Below are 17,499 nucleotides of genomic sequence, written 5' to 3'. Positions count from 1 at the left end.
CAAACCCCCTCACAAAGAACAAAGCTGTTGTTACAACTGTAACGAGGAGCGCTTATCAGGATCAACTACCCTGCTGAAAAAACAGCATATGCTGGTTAGGTATGTTTTGAAGCTGGGATGCTTGTTTATGCTGGTCCTTTTCAGGTTTATGCTAGTCTTTTGCTGGTCCTTTGCTGGACTTAAGGTGACTGGACCAGGTTATTGATTAGTTTATCTTTATATGCTGCCTGTGTAGTGGCCAGATTTCTGTGATGCCTTCTTTCTGAGGATTTAGTGTACAGCAGCAGATGTCCGCAGTCAGCCCTTATCTCTTTATCCCTGTGGATGGTTGAAGGCTGGAGTTCTCCCAGGTGACAACAGATGAGGCTTTAGAAAATGCTTAAAGACTCAGCGCAGCGTAAGTTTGACTGATGATTCCTTTCTAGCGCAGGCCTGAATTTTGTCTGGAAAGATGGAATACTGGTGGAACTTGTTAAATGTTTTCACGTTTTGGGAAGTGACACAGATGCCATCATGCTATTGTCTGGTGCGACATAAGCTGCCAGTTTTATGGATTATGCCACTCAGCGGAGATCCAGGGAGCAACTTTACGGCAGAGTGCTTCCTGCTGCTGAGTTAGCTCTGCATCATTTGAGCGAGCAGCCGTCTCCTTTAGGTGACTACGAGCTTCAGTTTCATCTTACAGACTCAGAGGTAATGTAACAGACCTGCTGTTTTCCTTGTTTCATTGATAAAACAGAGACTCTCTATTCCTCAGTAACTAATATACTTCCATAACAACATGTTATAGGGGTGTATTATATATATATTAATATATTGACTAATTATTCATTTATGCTACTATAAAAGTTAAAAGGTATTTATGAATGAGCCCTACCCCACCTGTGTTGCTAATGCTGCTAAAGTCTCTGTATATTTATGGATATTTTTCTTAAGGAAGGGTACAATGAAAACACATGCACACACACAAACAATTTATTAATGTGCCATGATCCTAGCCAACCAGATGACTGAAGGTACATGTTGTACAGTTGTTTAAATTGTAGAAACTAAAGTAAATATTTTGCTTTGACTTTGCTCAATTTATACCTTATTGTGTAACAGTGTTCTAATGGCATATGTCTGTTAATAGAATAAGCATGGTAAGCCTTTTATTTCATATTTGTAGTATTGTTAAACACATTGTACATGGTACTTCAGCGGTAAATGAACCCCATTGCTCTGCACTATCACACTATTTCTGCTTTTAGTGTGATAACAGCAAAGCGCTCAAAGCATTTTTTGACACCATATTCAATGGCCCCAAACCTGTCATGATCTTTGGAGGGGTGTGTTCGTCTGTGACGTCTGTCCTAGCCCAGTCTTTGGAAGGATGGAACCTTGTGCAGGTACTGCTCAATCAGATGATTATCTCCATCTCCATATTGGTAAACACAAGGAATATCTTAAGAGACTTTTATTTGTTTTTGTGAAATATTTCTGTGCTTCTCAGCTGTCATTTGCAGTAACAGCACCTTCCATGGCCAACAAAAGAATATTTCCAAACTTCTTCCGCACTGTGCCATCAGACAGTGCAGTTAATGTGGCTCTGGTGAGGTTTCTCAGGCAGTATGGATGGAGTAGAGTTGGTACACTGACTCAGCGTGAGCAGAGGTTCACAGAGGTAACTTGGGACAAATAAATAAGTATGGGACTTGATAGAATGTGAACAGAAAACTCACTTTCTCCAAAAAGGTACAGATGGACTTGAGCAGACGTCTGGAGATGGCTAACATCCAGCTTGCAGAGGCCGAGAGCTTCTTTGAAGCCCCTGTGATTGTGTGAAAAACTGAAGGTATGTATATAAAAGGGTCTGGTTTCCTCACACACATTATATAAAGAACTTTTTTAACTTATTTATTCTAGAGGGAATTACTACAGAGTGGCATGAAAACTGAATAAGTTTGTTTTTATAATACACAGTCACATATCACAGTGCATAATATATATTTATTTGTAGATACTTACCATCCTTTATACAGGTCATTTTTATTATTATTTACAGGACAATGATGTGAGAATCGTCATTGCTCATTTTGATGTGAATTTTGCTGCTAAAGTCTTCTGCTGTGTAAGTATTCAAATTAGCATTTTAGCATTCCACTTAGCATCACACCTTTATACAACATAAACATGCTTTTATGTCGCAGGTGTATAATCTCAACATGTATGGCCAAAAGTACCAGTGGATTCTACCAGGCTGGACCCAGGCCAGCTTGTGGAATAACACGGGCTCCACAAACTGCACAGCTGAAAACATACTGACTGCCATAGAGGGATCCATCAGTGCAGATATTGAGACTCTTAGCACTAGAAACATCCGAGGGATCTCTGGCCGGGTATGTTTGCTTTTGACTGAATCGTCATCTGTTATTGTCATAAGAAGATTGAGCACTGTTTTAAAGGGATTGTTTTGTTTGTTTTCATATCCATACTGATACACTCATGAGTACAAGAAGGAGTATGATGAAAGACGACAGCTGAAGCGTCTGGGTGCAAACAAGTTTCATGGCTTTGCTTATGATGGTACTTGGGTAATTGCTAAAGTTTTAACGAGAGTCATGGAGACTGTGAGGTACAGAGAAAGATACAGCATCCATCGCAACTTTACTGTCACTGAGCAGGAAGTGGGACAAATGATTCTGGAGGCCATGGATAAGATCAACTTCTTTGGTGTGACAGTAAGTATAAAATTTCAGAATTCTGAAAATTGAAAATTGTGGACAGATGGAAACAACACAATATGTATTTTGACATTTCAATCACACTTTGTTTTAATCTCCTAATCTTATAATTAACATAACCACAATAAACCCTTATTTGATGCTTATTAATAGTTAGTAAGGTAGTTGTTAAGTTTAGGTACTGGGTAGGATTAGCATTACTGACAGTTAGTAAATACTTTACATATGTATTTACTTACACATTTCTTAATTTCTCTTATATATGTGACCCTAGACCACCAAATTAATCATAAGGGTACATTTTTTGATTGATTAAGTGTTGATTTATACATTATCTGAAAACTGAATAAATAAGCTTTCAGTTGATGTATGATGTATTAGTTAGATAGGACAATATTTGGCCGAGATACAACTATTTGAAAATCTGGTGTCTGGGTGTGGGGAAAAAGTCCTTTACAATGCATATTACTAATCAAAATGTTATTTTGGCCACATGCATTTACTGGTAGGAAAATATCTTAATGGAGCATGATCTTTACTTGATATCCTAATGATATTTTGGCATAAAAGAAAAATGTATCGTTTTGACCCATGCAATGTATTGTTGACTATTGCTACAAAATTTACATTTGTAATTAATATTGCTAAAAATTGTTATGCAGGGTCACATTATGTTCCAAAAAGGTGAAAGAACAGCCAATGTGAAGATTGCTCAGTATCAAGGTACAGTACCATTTTTGAGGCTTCCTAGCTTTCCTTACAATGACTTTTTCATTTTTATTGACAACAGTTTTTTTTTTCTCTCCATAGATGGAAGGGCTGTCGATATCGAAAAATATAGTGCCATTACAGATGAACTAGAGTTTATTAGTCCAATCAGATTTCAAAGTAAGAATCTATAAAAGGAAATATATCTGACATGTGTTTGTGTGGGCCTGATGAGTAATATGTGCCAGTGTAGTAAAATTGTGTGAAACACTCAGCATATGTTGTAGAAAACATGCCATTTGCCTTCTACAGGGGATAAACCCACAAAGGACCGAACCCATGTGTACCGTCACAGGAAACGCATCAGTATATTTCTCTACGGTATTGTGGCGTTTCTAACTTTCTTAGGGATTTTTACAGCGTGCAGTTTCCTGGTCTTCAGTCTGAAACACCACAATCATTGGTAAATTGTGTATTTGGCTAATGATCTTGAATGTAAGTCTTTCATGTAATAGTGTGTTTCTTTAAACTATGTTTATACATCTGTGGTATTCTATTCTTTTGTCATTCACAGGGCCATTAGCATGTCAAAACCTTTTATGAACTCTTTGATTATTCTTGGTGCTGTGTTGTCTTATTCCTCCATTTTCTTCATGGGACTAGATGGATCATATGTTTCTGATAGAGTATTTGAAGTTTCTTGCTCTGTAAGTATTTATGCGGTCAGAATTTTGTTACAGTTGTTATTTGGACAGCACTTTTATCTAGACATAAAGACTTGGTGATATTAAGATTGCTATGGGATTACATGTATATGATTTGTGGTATTATTCATAGGTACAAATCTCATGTTTATCTATTGGATGTACAGCAGCTTTTGGGGCCATGTTTGCAAAAACATGGACAATTCGATCATTCTTCAAAAACCACAGTGCTGAAAAAAAGGTAAGAAAGAATCTGTATTTCTAAAAAAAATTATGTGCAAATGATTTGTTTCTAAGTGTTACAGTGCGCCCCCCTTCCTGTGCTTTTGTTTTTTAATCTTCCCCAGGCCACAAAGGACTATGGGCCAGTTCTCCTGATTATTTTTCTTTTGTTAATTGACCTGAGTTCATTAATTTGTCTGCAATTTTTGGATCCTTTAAGGAGAACAGTGAAGGAGTATCACATAGTGGTGAGTAACAAGAAAGACATTTCCCAGATTTCTCTGGAGCCAAGAACTCAAAGTGTACCATATACAGAGCCCAATATGTGATGACAACTTATATATATATTAGTATATTAGTTTATAAATCACGCACAATGATAAATGTTTTTAAGGGCAAGTAAATCACACAAAAATAAGCCTTTATTCATCAATAACCTGCCCTATAATCGTCATTTGTCTGAAAAAATTTGTCTGTTTTGTAAAACACCAGCAACTTTTAACACAAAGTTGATTACAAGGGCAGATTATCAATGACTGAAATGCCTGGGTTGATTTTTTCTGTCAGTCTTTTTTCTTTTGTTTTAGGCTGATCCTCACGGTCAAGATTTTTTTATTCAGCCCTTTACAGAGCGATGTGAAAACACATACATGGGTTTCTGGATGGCTGCTTTCTATATTTATAGGGGATACTCCTGGTATGAGATTTGATTAAAAATATCAAACATGGGTCAGTTACAGTGCATTTTAAAGTATTCACAGCCCTGTTCCAAAATGAATTCATTATTTACCTTAAGATTTTACAAGAAATAATTTATAATGACAATGTGAAAAGTCTGAACTCTTTGCAAATGTATTATGAAAAATTACATGTACATAATACACAGCCAAGACACTCAAAATTGAGCTCAGGTGCATGCTTTCACTGATTATCCTTGATGTTTTAACAGCTTGATTGCAGTCCACCTAGGTAAAATTGTTTATTGGACATGATTTGGAAAGACACATACCTGTCCATATAGAGGTCCCACAGTTAATAGTGCAGGTCGGAGCACAAATCAAGCCATGAAATGAATTATAAATCACAACACCCCACCAATGGAAGCAGACTCACACAGGAAGTAGATAAAATAAGGTTTATTTGCACAAATGAGCATGGAAAGTCTATTGCAGAGGAATTGGATAAGTATATGGTCTTCAGAAAGCCATTGACTGGAATCACAGCAATACTGAACACAGTTCTTATCTTTTCCAGAAATCAGGTGCACAAAGAAGATCCTAGAAACAAACTCAATTCTCTCCTCAGTAATAACACATGAAAACGTGCTTGAAATTTGCAAAATGGACTCTCAGATTGCGAAACAAGATTCTCTAGTCTAATGAAGCTCATTTCCAAGAATCATGTTTGAAGGAAACCAGCTCTGCTCATCACCTGCAGTGTGCCACCTCAAAAATAAAGTGTGCTGTTAGCAGCCTCATGCTTTTGGGTTTTTCAGTGGATGGGACTGAGGGACTTGTCAGAGTAGAAGATTCCATACACCATAGAGATAGCCTTAATGAAAAGCCAGTCCAGAGCATTCAGAACTTCAGACTGGGCAGAAGATTCACATTCCAATGGAACAACCTAAATACACAGCAAGAGTGACTTACAGACAACTCTGTGAATGTACTTAAGTGGCCCAGACACAGGTGAAGAGATAAGGAGAAGAATGGCAGATAAATGCCAAATGCTCAAAAAATGATTGCTTGACACAACATACCCATAAAGATTTGAGGCTGTAATTTTCTTTTTAATACTTTTGAAGAAATTTTCAAACTTCTTTCACACTGTCACTATGGGGTCATTATTGTTCGTAGAGTTTTGAGGAAAATAATACATTTGATTAATTTTGGAATAAGGATGTGAAATAATAAAGTGGAAAGGGTGAAGCTCTGTAAGTTCCAGATTGTATATAGCAATAATGAAACAGATGGCAAATGAATAGAATGTATTTGCACATGTCCTTGTCTCTTATCCAGCTAAGCACCTGTTTCCTGGCCTGGACCACATGCCACATGAACATTCCTGCCATAAATGACAGCAGGAGTATCCGATACAGTGTGTTTGTGTCAGTCCCAGTGATTCTGATTGGTACTTGTGCATCCATGCTGTGGCAGGAGCAGCCAAATGTGCAGTTCTTCATTGTGACCCTTGTGATAATCACATGCTGCTGTAGCACTCTTTGTATGCTGTTTATTCCAAAGGTATGATGTTAACTGAAATGCTATTCAGAAATGCTATTATTTTCATTTTATTCAAACTCATTCATGTAATTCTGCAGATTATTATAATAAGGATGGGTCCTGATCCTGCATTCTTGTCAAGGAGGTTCCACCTCACACAGTGGTGTGGTGAATTAGAAATGGAGATTGGACAAGGCAAGAGGATCTTCATGAGACCGAACAACCCAGGAACATGTAGCTATGTGACTGACATGACACAAAACATCTTGTCTAGTCTGGACATTCTACTGTCAGAAAACCTAAACCTCAAACAGCACATTAAAAAAGTGAGAAGCTTTTGGCATGTATATACATTTACTTTTGCTTTATAACCACATCAGATTCGAAAATTCAAAATCGGTGAGCAATGTCAGTTCAACTGAAAAAACTTATGCCCAGGACAATCTCACAGAAATTCGTATGAGGTGGCTACTCTGTACAAATTTGTATGACCAAAATAAATTTCCAAAATTGTACATATTTTATGAGTTGCCAATTTGTACGAATGACCTACACTTAACCCAGCCTCTAAACCAACCCGTCACTGGGGTTTAGACAAATCGTACGAGTGAATTAGAGAGAATTAGACACCCATAAAATGCATACCAATTGGTCATGAGAGTATGTTTGGATGCCACATGGGTATAACAATGTAGAAGAAGAGTTTAGCAGTCTGAATCGGTACAAGAGGGAGTGATAAAATGCCTTTAAAATAGTTGGAATGGTGTCTTTTTCTTTTATTGTGATTTCCTGCAGCTGGATTCTGAGATGGAGAATTTAACCAGGCAACTGAATGAACTGAGCCTCACGTTATGGAGAACGTCATCATCAGAAGTTTTGTGCACAAAGCAGGTATAAAAATGTTTGTGAGCACCTTTGTGTCAATGCAGAGAACACAGTATTTAAGGACTGATGGTTTAAGACAATGAATGCAGAACACGCCCCATGACACAAATCCCATATTCACAATACTTACAAACCAGCATTTGGTCACATAGGTTATTTAAAAATTAAACATTTAGTTGAATATTTTATTCGACCTTCAGAGAGTGATTGTATCGTGTCTTTCAACTGATGCATTTCTTTTTGAACCTTCCCGGTCCTACTTTGTACTATTTTCATTAAGTTATTTATCAAATGTAAATTTAGCTACATGTTTTTTGGCCTGGTTTTCTTTTTGTCTTTTCAGTCAAAGAGAAATGTCTGACTCTCCCTGAAAGCTCCAACTATAAGAGGAATCTGCCGGAGAACGTTAACTCCCCTGAACGGTGCGTTTCATATACTGTTATGAATGCTTTAACAGTGAACATGAAATTGAACACAGTCATCTGCAGTTTCCTTTAAGTTTCTTTTAATAAGAATTTTCGAAAAATTCCAGATCGCTACATTTACTGGACCTGTTTTTTCCCCCACAGCATTCGCCGCAGACTGTCTCTGCAGTTACCCATTCTGCATCATGCCTATCTGCCCTCTATTGGAGGAGTGGACTCCAGTCCTCTTAATAGCCCTTTTGAAAGCCCTCGACATTCGCCAATGCCCAGGACATATGGAGTGCTGGTGACAGGATTGTAATTTACTGTACAGTAGGAGACAAAATAAACTTACATAATATTTCAAACCAGACTTACTTATATATTGTATACATGCATTATATCTGGTATAATGTAATGGAACTTGAATTATAATTTCAATCTAAAAATGGGAATATTTTAAGGTTTAAAAATAAAGCTGCTTCTAAATGACCTGATTATATTTTAAGAAAAGAACAGACATGATTATTTTCAAATGGTAGAAAAAATATTATTTCACCTGTTAAAAAAGTTGCCATAGTTTCCAGATTAATTGAGCAGTGGTGTGTGGTTTTGAAAACATCTCAGCTCTCTTTTCATGCGTATTTCTAAGAGACTGAGGAAACCTGTAAAGGTGTTTTGTTTTCACAAACTTCAAAGCCAGTATACAATCCAAAATAATAAAAAATAACTTATCTTTATACAGCGTTACATAATAGTGCACTGAATGACGGGATGTGGTTTCTTGCTGTTTATTACGTCAAGACATCTGAGAAGTAGTACAGAAGATGTGCGTCAAACATTGTTTCTCATTTGTAACACAGTAGTGAACAATAAGTGATGGTTTAAATGATTTTTATTGAAAACTACTCTGTCTACATCCTCCGTTAATGAAGATCTTTCATGAGTGATAAGTAACCTTTGACCAGAATCGTCCATTTCCACTTGTTACTCTTCAAGTTCTTCGGTTCCTGCTGCTTGGTGGCAACACTTTATATTTAGTAGGTGCACACACCTCAGATCCAGCATGTTTAAAGCATGTTTGCAAGACCTTTTAAAGCATTTGACAAAAATCGAAAAAAAAATTGCTTTTCAGTGTTGTCAAAAGGTATAAAAACTAAACTGCTGACTTTTGTGTGATGCAAGAGAAATTCATAACATCTCCATATCTTTCTTAGTAAACTCTTTTTGATAAGCTCTGGTTGTGAAATCTGACTTTCTAGTGTTTCAAAAGACTGTAAAATAGACACTTGGATAGCACTATAAATGAGTGGCAAAATACTACAATCTGAGTGACGAAAGAAAGATATACAGAGGACGTAATATGCTGTGTTTTATATAAGGACCAAGCTGTTAAAAAATATTTCTTCTATATTGAAGCATCAAATCAAAAGAAAAATGTTGTTAACTCATCTCTTGCCGTTTTAAACTTGCCAAGTCAACACAAGGGCGAATAAATTATGTATTAACTGATAGTTGGATTTAATTCCTGAGAAAACTGTAGGATTTGTGTTTGCTTTAAGTTCAAGAAGTCACCAGTTCATGAAGTTCCCTAATTTTTTTATCAGATTATGACTCAGTATACAGTTAAGTAACGTGGTTGTTTTTTATTTTATTTTGCCATTTAATTGAAAGACTATATAAAGATTTTATATAATTTAAAGTGAAAGTAGTTCAAAAACAGAATTAAGTATGACCTTATTGAAAATGACAGGAAGTGGTTTGTTTCTCTACATGACAGTTGCTAAAGTAAAAACATGCAATATGACACAGTTTCATTAAAAAATTGTAAAATATGGTTAGAGTCAGCAGTTTGTAAATAAAAAGTTGATTGATTTTGTTGCACAAATACTAATTTTAGCTATGTTACAAGTATAAAAATAAAACGTTTTCCCATTTATTCATACTGTATTTAATTATATTAATTTTAAATATGAGGTTTTGAATCGAGAAAAAAATTTTTTACTATAAAAATAAAATCATGTCCAGTACTAAAAATCATCTCTACTGTGATCCACAATTGTAGAAGCACTGTCAGGAAGGGGCGAAGGGCTCAAATCCACCATTTCTATTTGTTCATTATCAAGTTCTTTGTTTCTTTTTTGTGTGTATTGCCATTTCCTAATTCCCATCCAAATCAGAGGCATTGACATCAGAAGCAGTATGCACAGCCCCACTATCTGAAAAAGTACATTCACAATTTAAAAAAGAGTATATTAAAACTTAGAGGAAATTATAGAGTAAATATTAAGGAACACACACAGCATAATTGAAAAGCAGCTTCATTTCATAATCACGCTTACCTGAGAATTATTTCGATAGCTAAAAAATGCCATTTGCTTTTCTGTGGTGTTGTCAGCTGTGACTAAAGGCTGACACCAGGTTGTTGAAGCAGTTATATCCGTGTGAACCGTCAGTCCTTCCCATGAAGTCTTTGCAGGCTAAGTATTGTCCATCAAAAACAGCAACATGATCCAGAGAATGGCTGGAGTGAGACAAACTAAAGCGCAGTGCAAACAGCTTGAATAATTGCTAATTTGTGAGCTCTGAATATAAAACAAAAGTGCAAAAGAGAACAGAGCTGGAACTACAAAATATGCTGTCGAAAACAGTATATTCAGCTTTGGGTTACAAGGGCATGCAAAGTCTATCTCCACAAGTTGCTCAAGTCCAAGCATCACAAAGCCGATAATGAAATTTGAATATAAAGGACTCTCTTCTTCACCATGTTTTTCAAGCGTCCTATCCATTCCACCTTGCTCATTTTCAGTGTTAAAAAGGGAGAAATGTGTACTGACTACTATGCAAATTGGTCACTGACTGTTTTTTATGCTGAGCGTACAGCGATGAATTTGTTATACGCCTCTTTCAGGGTCTCGTTTAGTGAGGTAAGCCTCCATCTAAACTTGCTGTGTGATACTGACCTTTATTCTGTGGTTAGTTGGCACATTAGTTCCTTTAATAACAGTCAATGTACAGCTGTAAATATATTTTAGTGTCTTAAGTGATTCCTGTCTGAGTCACGGTGCAACATGCAGTGTTATATTATAAAAGCCATGAATCCTGCAAGAAAACGGGATTGACTGACTGTGCTTTAATGGATGCATAGGGTCAATATAATGGGAATCATATTTCTGCAAACCAGGCCTCTGAACACATCACTGAGAGGGTGAGTACACAGGGTGAGAACAGATGAAGAATTACAGGGCCTTAAAAAATGATTCATAATGCACTTAAAGGAATAGTACACCCAAAATGAAAATACTGTCATCATTTGCTTACCTTTAAGTAGTTTAAAGTCTGTATGAATTTCTTTGTCCTGCCGAACACAAAGGAAGATATTTAGAAGAAAATGTGTTATTGCTTTGTTTCACCATTGACTTCCATAGTATTTCTTTCCTACTATTGAAGTCAGTGGTGACCCAAAAGAGCCTGGTTACAAACTTTGTCAAAATATCTTCCTTCATCCAGATTTAGAGCTATTCAATGATGAGTAAATGATGACAGTATTTTTTGTTTTTGAGTGAACTATTCCTCGGTTGTTTTTAATTATCAACTGACATTATAGATGCTTCAGACTTTTTGCACAATAAATACATTTAATAAAACTACAATAAATAAAATATACCAAAAGTATACCTAACACTTACTGTTTTCATGCTCTCTTTAAACTGTTTTTCTGTTTTTGTGCATGTGTCTTATTTATTTATTTTTTAATTTAAGTTGCGCAATCCTGTCTTTTCCCGCTTTCCATTTGCCAGCAGAACAGCACAACCTCTGGATTCAGAACTTTAGCACAGTTAAAGAACTCTAAACCAATCTGTTGTACTAAAATTGTGCAATCCTGCTCTTTCCCAAAAACTTTGCCTGGACATGCCGTGTTTGTTCAGTTGACTCTCAGCAGTAAAGCACGCATTTCGAAAAAGGGGAAGATCACAGACTCAGAACAGTATAAAAAAGAGCTCTGAGACAAACCCTCAGACACAGAAGCTTTAGTTTGCTGTAAATCATGATGTCCTTCAAGACTGCACTGGGTCTACTTCTCCTGGCCATGGTGGCCATGGTGGCTGAATCCTCATGGGGCAACGGTACGTTTACTTATTTTTGTTTATTTTTTTAAATATTAATTTAAAATAATAATATATACTTTTTTTTTAAACTTGTTTTCAGCTTAAACTGTTTTAATGTTAGTTCTGGCGCACATCTGATCTGTTTTCCATTATGTTAATCTCTTCAGGAACGGAAACTCTTACAGTTATGACATTTCCAAAATGTCTGATCTGATAAGCTATACAACTCCAAAGTATTTAAGGCAGAGAGGATGACCAGGCCTCTAGAGGGGATGTCATTCCAAATAGGCAAACTTAGCCACTCTGGAGTCAGGTATACATCAAGATGTGATCCACATTTTTTTCTTTCATTTCATTTATTTTGTGTTGTATTCATCATAGTGAATACATCACGTTTGAATGAGCGAGTGTTTTGAATCTAATGCATTTTGTCCGGTGGTTTTACTTTTAGAGTGACTATAGCAGACGGCTCTAAATGGCTGGTCCATAAAGGAGACGGCTATGGCATCTCATCCCAAACTGTTGTTGTGGCTGCCCGTCATATGGCCAATAACTGGAAGGCAAGTATTTTTGCAATTTTGCTGTAGCTTGAAAATAAGGGTCAGTATTTTATCATTGTAATGAAGTCTAAAGCTTCACACGATTCATTCTTAGTTTCACTTTACTTTATCATTTTGTTCATTTATTCTCTTTTTTTTCTGACAGATTGTTGAGACAAAAAATTTTGGTGGGAGCAAGACAGTGTCTGACTTTGTTAAAGCTGGAGGAACAGATTACAAACTTTTGTTTGATAACTGCCATGATGCAGCTGGCAGGATGATGGATGGTTAAATTCACGACAATTATGTTATATGTTATATGGGAAGAAAGCTTCACTAATCCGTTTGTGTTTTAAATACACATGATAATGCATTCTTTACTGTTACACTGCTGTGTTTATTAAATATTTTCGGTGTTTAAATTGATCGAATATTAGTAATGTTTTGGAATTTAGATGACTATCAAAACTAATGAAATATGAACTCTCAAATGAAAGCGTGTTATAGCTGTATATTAGATTAACCAGCTGTAGGTGATTAAGCTGTAGGTGGCGACAGAGGTTCGTGTGTGCTTCAGTTTATCCACAAGTTCTATGCAGGTTTTATCAGGCATATCAATTACAGTGTGGCTTGTCTACAAATCACTTTTACAATCGCAAATACTGATTCTTTAGGTTTATGCTGCATTTAGTACGCAAATCCATTTTGCTTACGTTATATTTCATACTGATTTCAAATACAGTTTGGACACATTCATTGTGACTAGACTGGTCGGGTTAAAAAAAAGTTGATCAAGCCGAGACCTTAGTATAATACATAATATCTTTAGTATTATTAAAATTCTAAAGAAAATGTTGCAAAATATGTTTAGTTATAGGTAGAATAGTATATTTCGCTCCAACATTTTAATGTATTATTACTCACCTGCATGCTTGAATGCTTTTTGTACACCTTTACTTCACTTTCCATCTTTCCATTTGCCAGCAGAACAACACAAATGTAGAAATTCTTTACTTGTGTAGACCTATGACAAACTCGATTGAAGCGTAAAGATTTTGTTTGTTGAGCTAAAAACATTGTTAAATAACTGTACTATATAAAAAGAAAAATATATTTTGTCTAGAAGTGATGTGTTGTTTGTACTGAAACTGAAATATCTGAACAAAGGTGGATAGATAATATTAAATAATCAAATAAGTTTGCCAAACAGGTTGTCTAAATAGACCCTGACTAATAATTACACTTACTACACCCTACCTCACCTATTATCCCATGCACTTTGTGTCAACAGCATTTATCATCATTTGCACTTCATGCAGGCTACAAGCATTTATGAAGTAAATGTATTTTTCTTTACATAGCAATTCATTTTGTTGACTGACACAAATAAAACCATTGTTTTCCGAGGGAGTTGATTCACAACACTGTGCAGTCCGGCTCTTTTACAAAGCACTGCCTCTGCACGCAATGTTTGTTTAGATCAATTAGTATGAATTCGGCTTTTTAAGGGTTGATCCCATGCAAGTATAAAATGCACTGGTAACGAAATCCCATTAGATTTTCAAGAGCTTCAGTTTGCTATGAACCATGTCCTTCTTCCATGTCCTTCTCCTGGCTGTGTTGGCAATGGTAGCTGAATCCTCCTCATCGGGCAAAGGTACATTTAAAAAATTTGTGATTCTAGATTTTGTAACCTAAGGTTTGTTTTTCTGCATCAATTTGTTTAAAAATTTGAAACGGTGCAGAGAATTATTTATTTTCTTTACACTGCATGTCTTCAGAGAATGGCCCCTTCAAGTATGACCTTTCCAATAAGTCTGACCTGAACAAACTCTACAATTCGAAAGTGTACATGGCAGAATGGTTCACCAGACCTTTGGGGTGGATACCCTTTCAAATAGACATACTGAGCCACTCGGGAGTCAGGTAAAAGCAAGATATAATTGACAGTCCTGTAGCTGTATCTTATGTTTTACGCATAACGATGAACAAAAGGCTCAATACATCATACTTTATATTGAGTGGAGTGAGTGTTGTGTATGTTTGGTGGTCTTGTATTTAGAGTGACTCTGGAAGACAACTCTAAATGGTTGATCCATAAGGGGGACGACTTTGGCAAATCATCCCAGACCGTTATTGTGGATGGCCTTCATATGAGCAGTAACTGGAAGGCATGCATTTATTGATGAGAATAAATTAAAATATTAGGATGATACATCAATGACATAAATATATTTAATGCCTTTTTTATTTATTTTTTTGACTTAACAGCTTAAAGAACAAAAAAATTTCAAAGGGAGGAAGACCGTGTCTGATTTTGTAAATGCTGGAGGAGCGGAGTACAAGCTTTTGTTTGACAACTGCCATGATGCAGCCAAACGAATGATGAACGGGTTAAATGACAGATGAATGATGAATGATTAAATTTGCTATAATGCTGACACATGATAGGACTGTTTGTTATTGTTGTTTTCCATGCCCCATGTGTTCTGTGTGTGCCCTACTTTTAATTGTCTTATGGTGTTCAGGTGTGTCAAGTTAATTAATTTACTTTGTACCATATAAGTTCCTGTTTGTTGTGTCAAATCATTTGGTCTTGTCAATGTATATGTGTGATTCCTGTTTGCCTGCATTCTTGTTCCATTGTGGATTATTAAAAACGATTAAATGTGATCCTCTTTGTGATCACATCCCCACCGTGACAAATCTTAACTTATCTGCAACTGTGCTTTAAATGACTTTCATGAATTTTACTTCAATTTTCTTTTATTAGTCTGATAAAAAAAATTATGCTGAATTTAAATGTATTATAGCCTGAATTTATTTTCTGAATTTATTTAATTAAAAAAACAGCAACTTTAAATGTTTCAAACATGTATGTAATGTCCTTCACTTTATTCTGCAAAATGGCAAAGACTGGGGAATATTTAAGAATATGTAAGAGAGAGACGATGCCCTCATTTAGAAAAGTGCATTTACCTTTAAATGATAAATTATGATTTAGATCTGAATATGTTTGCAGGGTGATGCATCAGCTAATGTGTTATTAAGAAAGATAAATAGAAACATTTCATTTATCAGAATGATAATTCAGTCCTCACATATATAAACTATATTTAACCATTATTCAAACGTGGCAAGAAGCCCTTGGGAATCTATACTTAAAATGTATAAATTATTTGCATATAAAAAATATCATTTTAACATGTAAATATATCATTAATATAGAAAAAATGTGACCTATTAAATATTTTTACTATAAAATTTTTAAAACATTACATTTGTTACACAAATTCCTTAATTAGCAAACAAGCTAGACACAAAACCGTTTCATACTGACTAACAAATGCTGACATTAAGATGAAATGACAAAAAGAAGAACATTTGATGTCTAGGCTACAGCTAAGATTTTGTCCTATCCATAACCCAAAGAAAAGAATTATAGTGGGGTAAGTCTTGTCCCATCTGAACTGCATTTTCTGAATAAGGGAGGCATGCATGTGTTTATGCGTTTGAAGTTGTACCAATCCATGTTAATAACCTATATCAGAATCCATAAAACGACATTTGGCTCTGTAGCAGACATGGCCTAAACAAGCTTGAGTAAATGGGTTCTGTCTCTTTTACGACAAAAACAAACAAAAGACAAAGCGTCTGGTTATAGGTCACGTCACGTGTCAGTCTGTGGCGCTCGTGCCTGCAGGCATTTTGTGCGTCACAAACGTGCGCGCGCACGCACGTCCAGTTTGGGTAAAAGTAACTGAGCTGGAATGAATACAATACACTATAGGAATTAATTGCTATTCTCTAAATGAATTTTCAAAGGTAAATGTTTATGTCACGCGTATAGCGGTCATCAGAAAGCAACTGTCATTCTTCGAGTAGTTTTAAGAAAGATAAAAACTGGCCTGTCATTTTTTATCTCCTTTTTGCACATAGTTTTATCCCCTCGGAACGGTTTAGCTAGTCAGCTGGTACAGCATTAGCTGCTTGGCTAGCTCTGCTGTGCTAACTGGACAATGGGAGGTTTGACTTGAAGTTTCAACTTTAAAACGATGAGGTGTATTATTTTTGATCACGGGTTTAGTGACTCTTTAAGGAAAGACTTGACAATTATATTCATACTGCAGGAAATTTGAGAAACTCGCCAGTACCTAGCATTAGCAAGCTATGATAATCCAGTGAAAAGAGTCAGCTACCCTCTTTTCATATATTTTCTCCCTTCAAATTGCTTCTATGTCTTTTAGAAGGTTGGGTTTTCCTTACAGGATAACTAGTTTTTAACATGTCGATTTAAATTGTGCGCTAGTCTGTCATAAGTGTAGTACAGTAGCTGCTAGCTTAGTTAGCCACTGTTCTGTCTGAACGCCTTTTTTCTATAAACTTTGATGTGTTTACTTGATTTCTGTTGTTTGCATTTAACAGTAATAGCTCGTGACATGTTAAAGTGCGCAAACGTTAGAAAAATATCTGAAGATGTCTCTATATATTAGTGTATCAGAATACAGTAGGTTGCTCAAAGGCCTGTTTTAGGGTACATTTTGCAAGCTGGTAAAATAGTTGAGCATATGTTCCTTAGTCAGCTTGAATGAAACCGTGCATGTTTATTGGTACATTTACAAATACTACCTATGCAAATGCAAAGCATGTTGTAGAAGTGAAATGTTTGCCTGTTTTACAGTAAAGTTGGTATAAATGATGTGTTTGTTTATGTGATATAGCTCATATCATCATTCCTTTTTGTTCATAGGTCCGTCCACAGGACGAGAGAGCATTTGTGTCTTGAGAAAGACCTGGTAAGAGTACACTCAAAATGAGCAAGAAACCTCCAAATCGACCAGGGATCTCTTTTGAGGTTGGCGCCAGGGTTGAGGCCCAGGACTACCTGCAAAATGGTAAGAGTTAATTTTGAAAACCCAGTACAATCACTACTCCTAGGAAATTGTTTGTTAAACCAGAGGGTGTTAAACTGTGCTGTGAAAA

General features: G+C 35.9%; 1 protein-coding gene across 1 annotated transcript; it reads left to right on the top strand.

Moving 5' to 3' along the window:
• Nucleotides 1-94: 94 nt before the first annotated feature.
• LOC122360042 (gamma-aminobutyric acid type B receptor subunit 2-like) lies at nt 95-8,460 on the top strand. The gene is given in 23 exon segments (XM_043260337.1): nt 95-350; nt 431-596; nt 599-693; nt 1,251-1,388; nt 1,493-1,663; nt 1,735-1,812; nt 1,976; nt 2,022-2,110; nt 2,190-2,378; nt 2,490-2,720; nt 3,386-3,446; nt 3,534-3,611; nt 3,744-3,894; nt 4,006-4,138; nt 4,269-4,376; nt 4,483-4,605; nt 4,945-5,045; nt 6,366-6,600; nt 6,678-6,905; nt 7,375-7,411; nt 7,414-7,470; nt 7,808-7,886; nt 8,034-8,460. Coding segments are annotated over 22 exon segments (2,685 nt in total). The 5' UTR covers nt 95-350; nt 431-451; the 3' UTR covers nt 8,191-8,460.
• The last annotated feature ends 9,039 nt before the right edge of the window (nt 8,461-17,499 follow it).

This window comes from Puntigrus tetrazona, chromosome 16, assembly GCF_018831695.1.
Source record: "Puntigrus tetrazona isolate hp1 chromosome 16, ASM1883169v1, whole genome shotgun sequence".
In the NCBI taxonomy this organism is placed as follows: Eukaryota; Metazoa; Chordata; class Actinopteri; order Cypriniformes; family Cyprinidae; genus Puntigrus; species Puntigrus tetrazona.
Note: the sequence above shows the minus strand (reverse complement) of the source record. Positions and strands in the feature narration are given on the sequence as shown.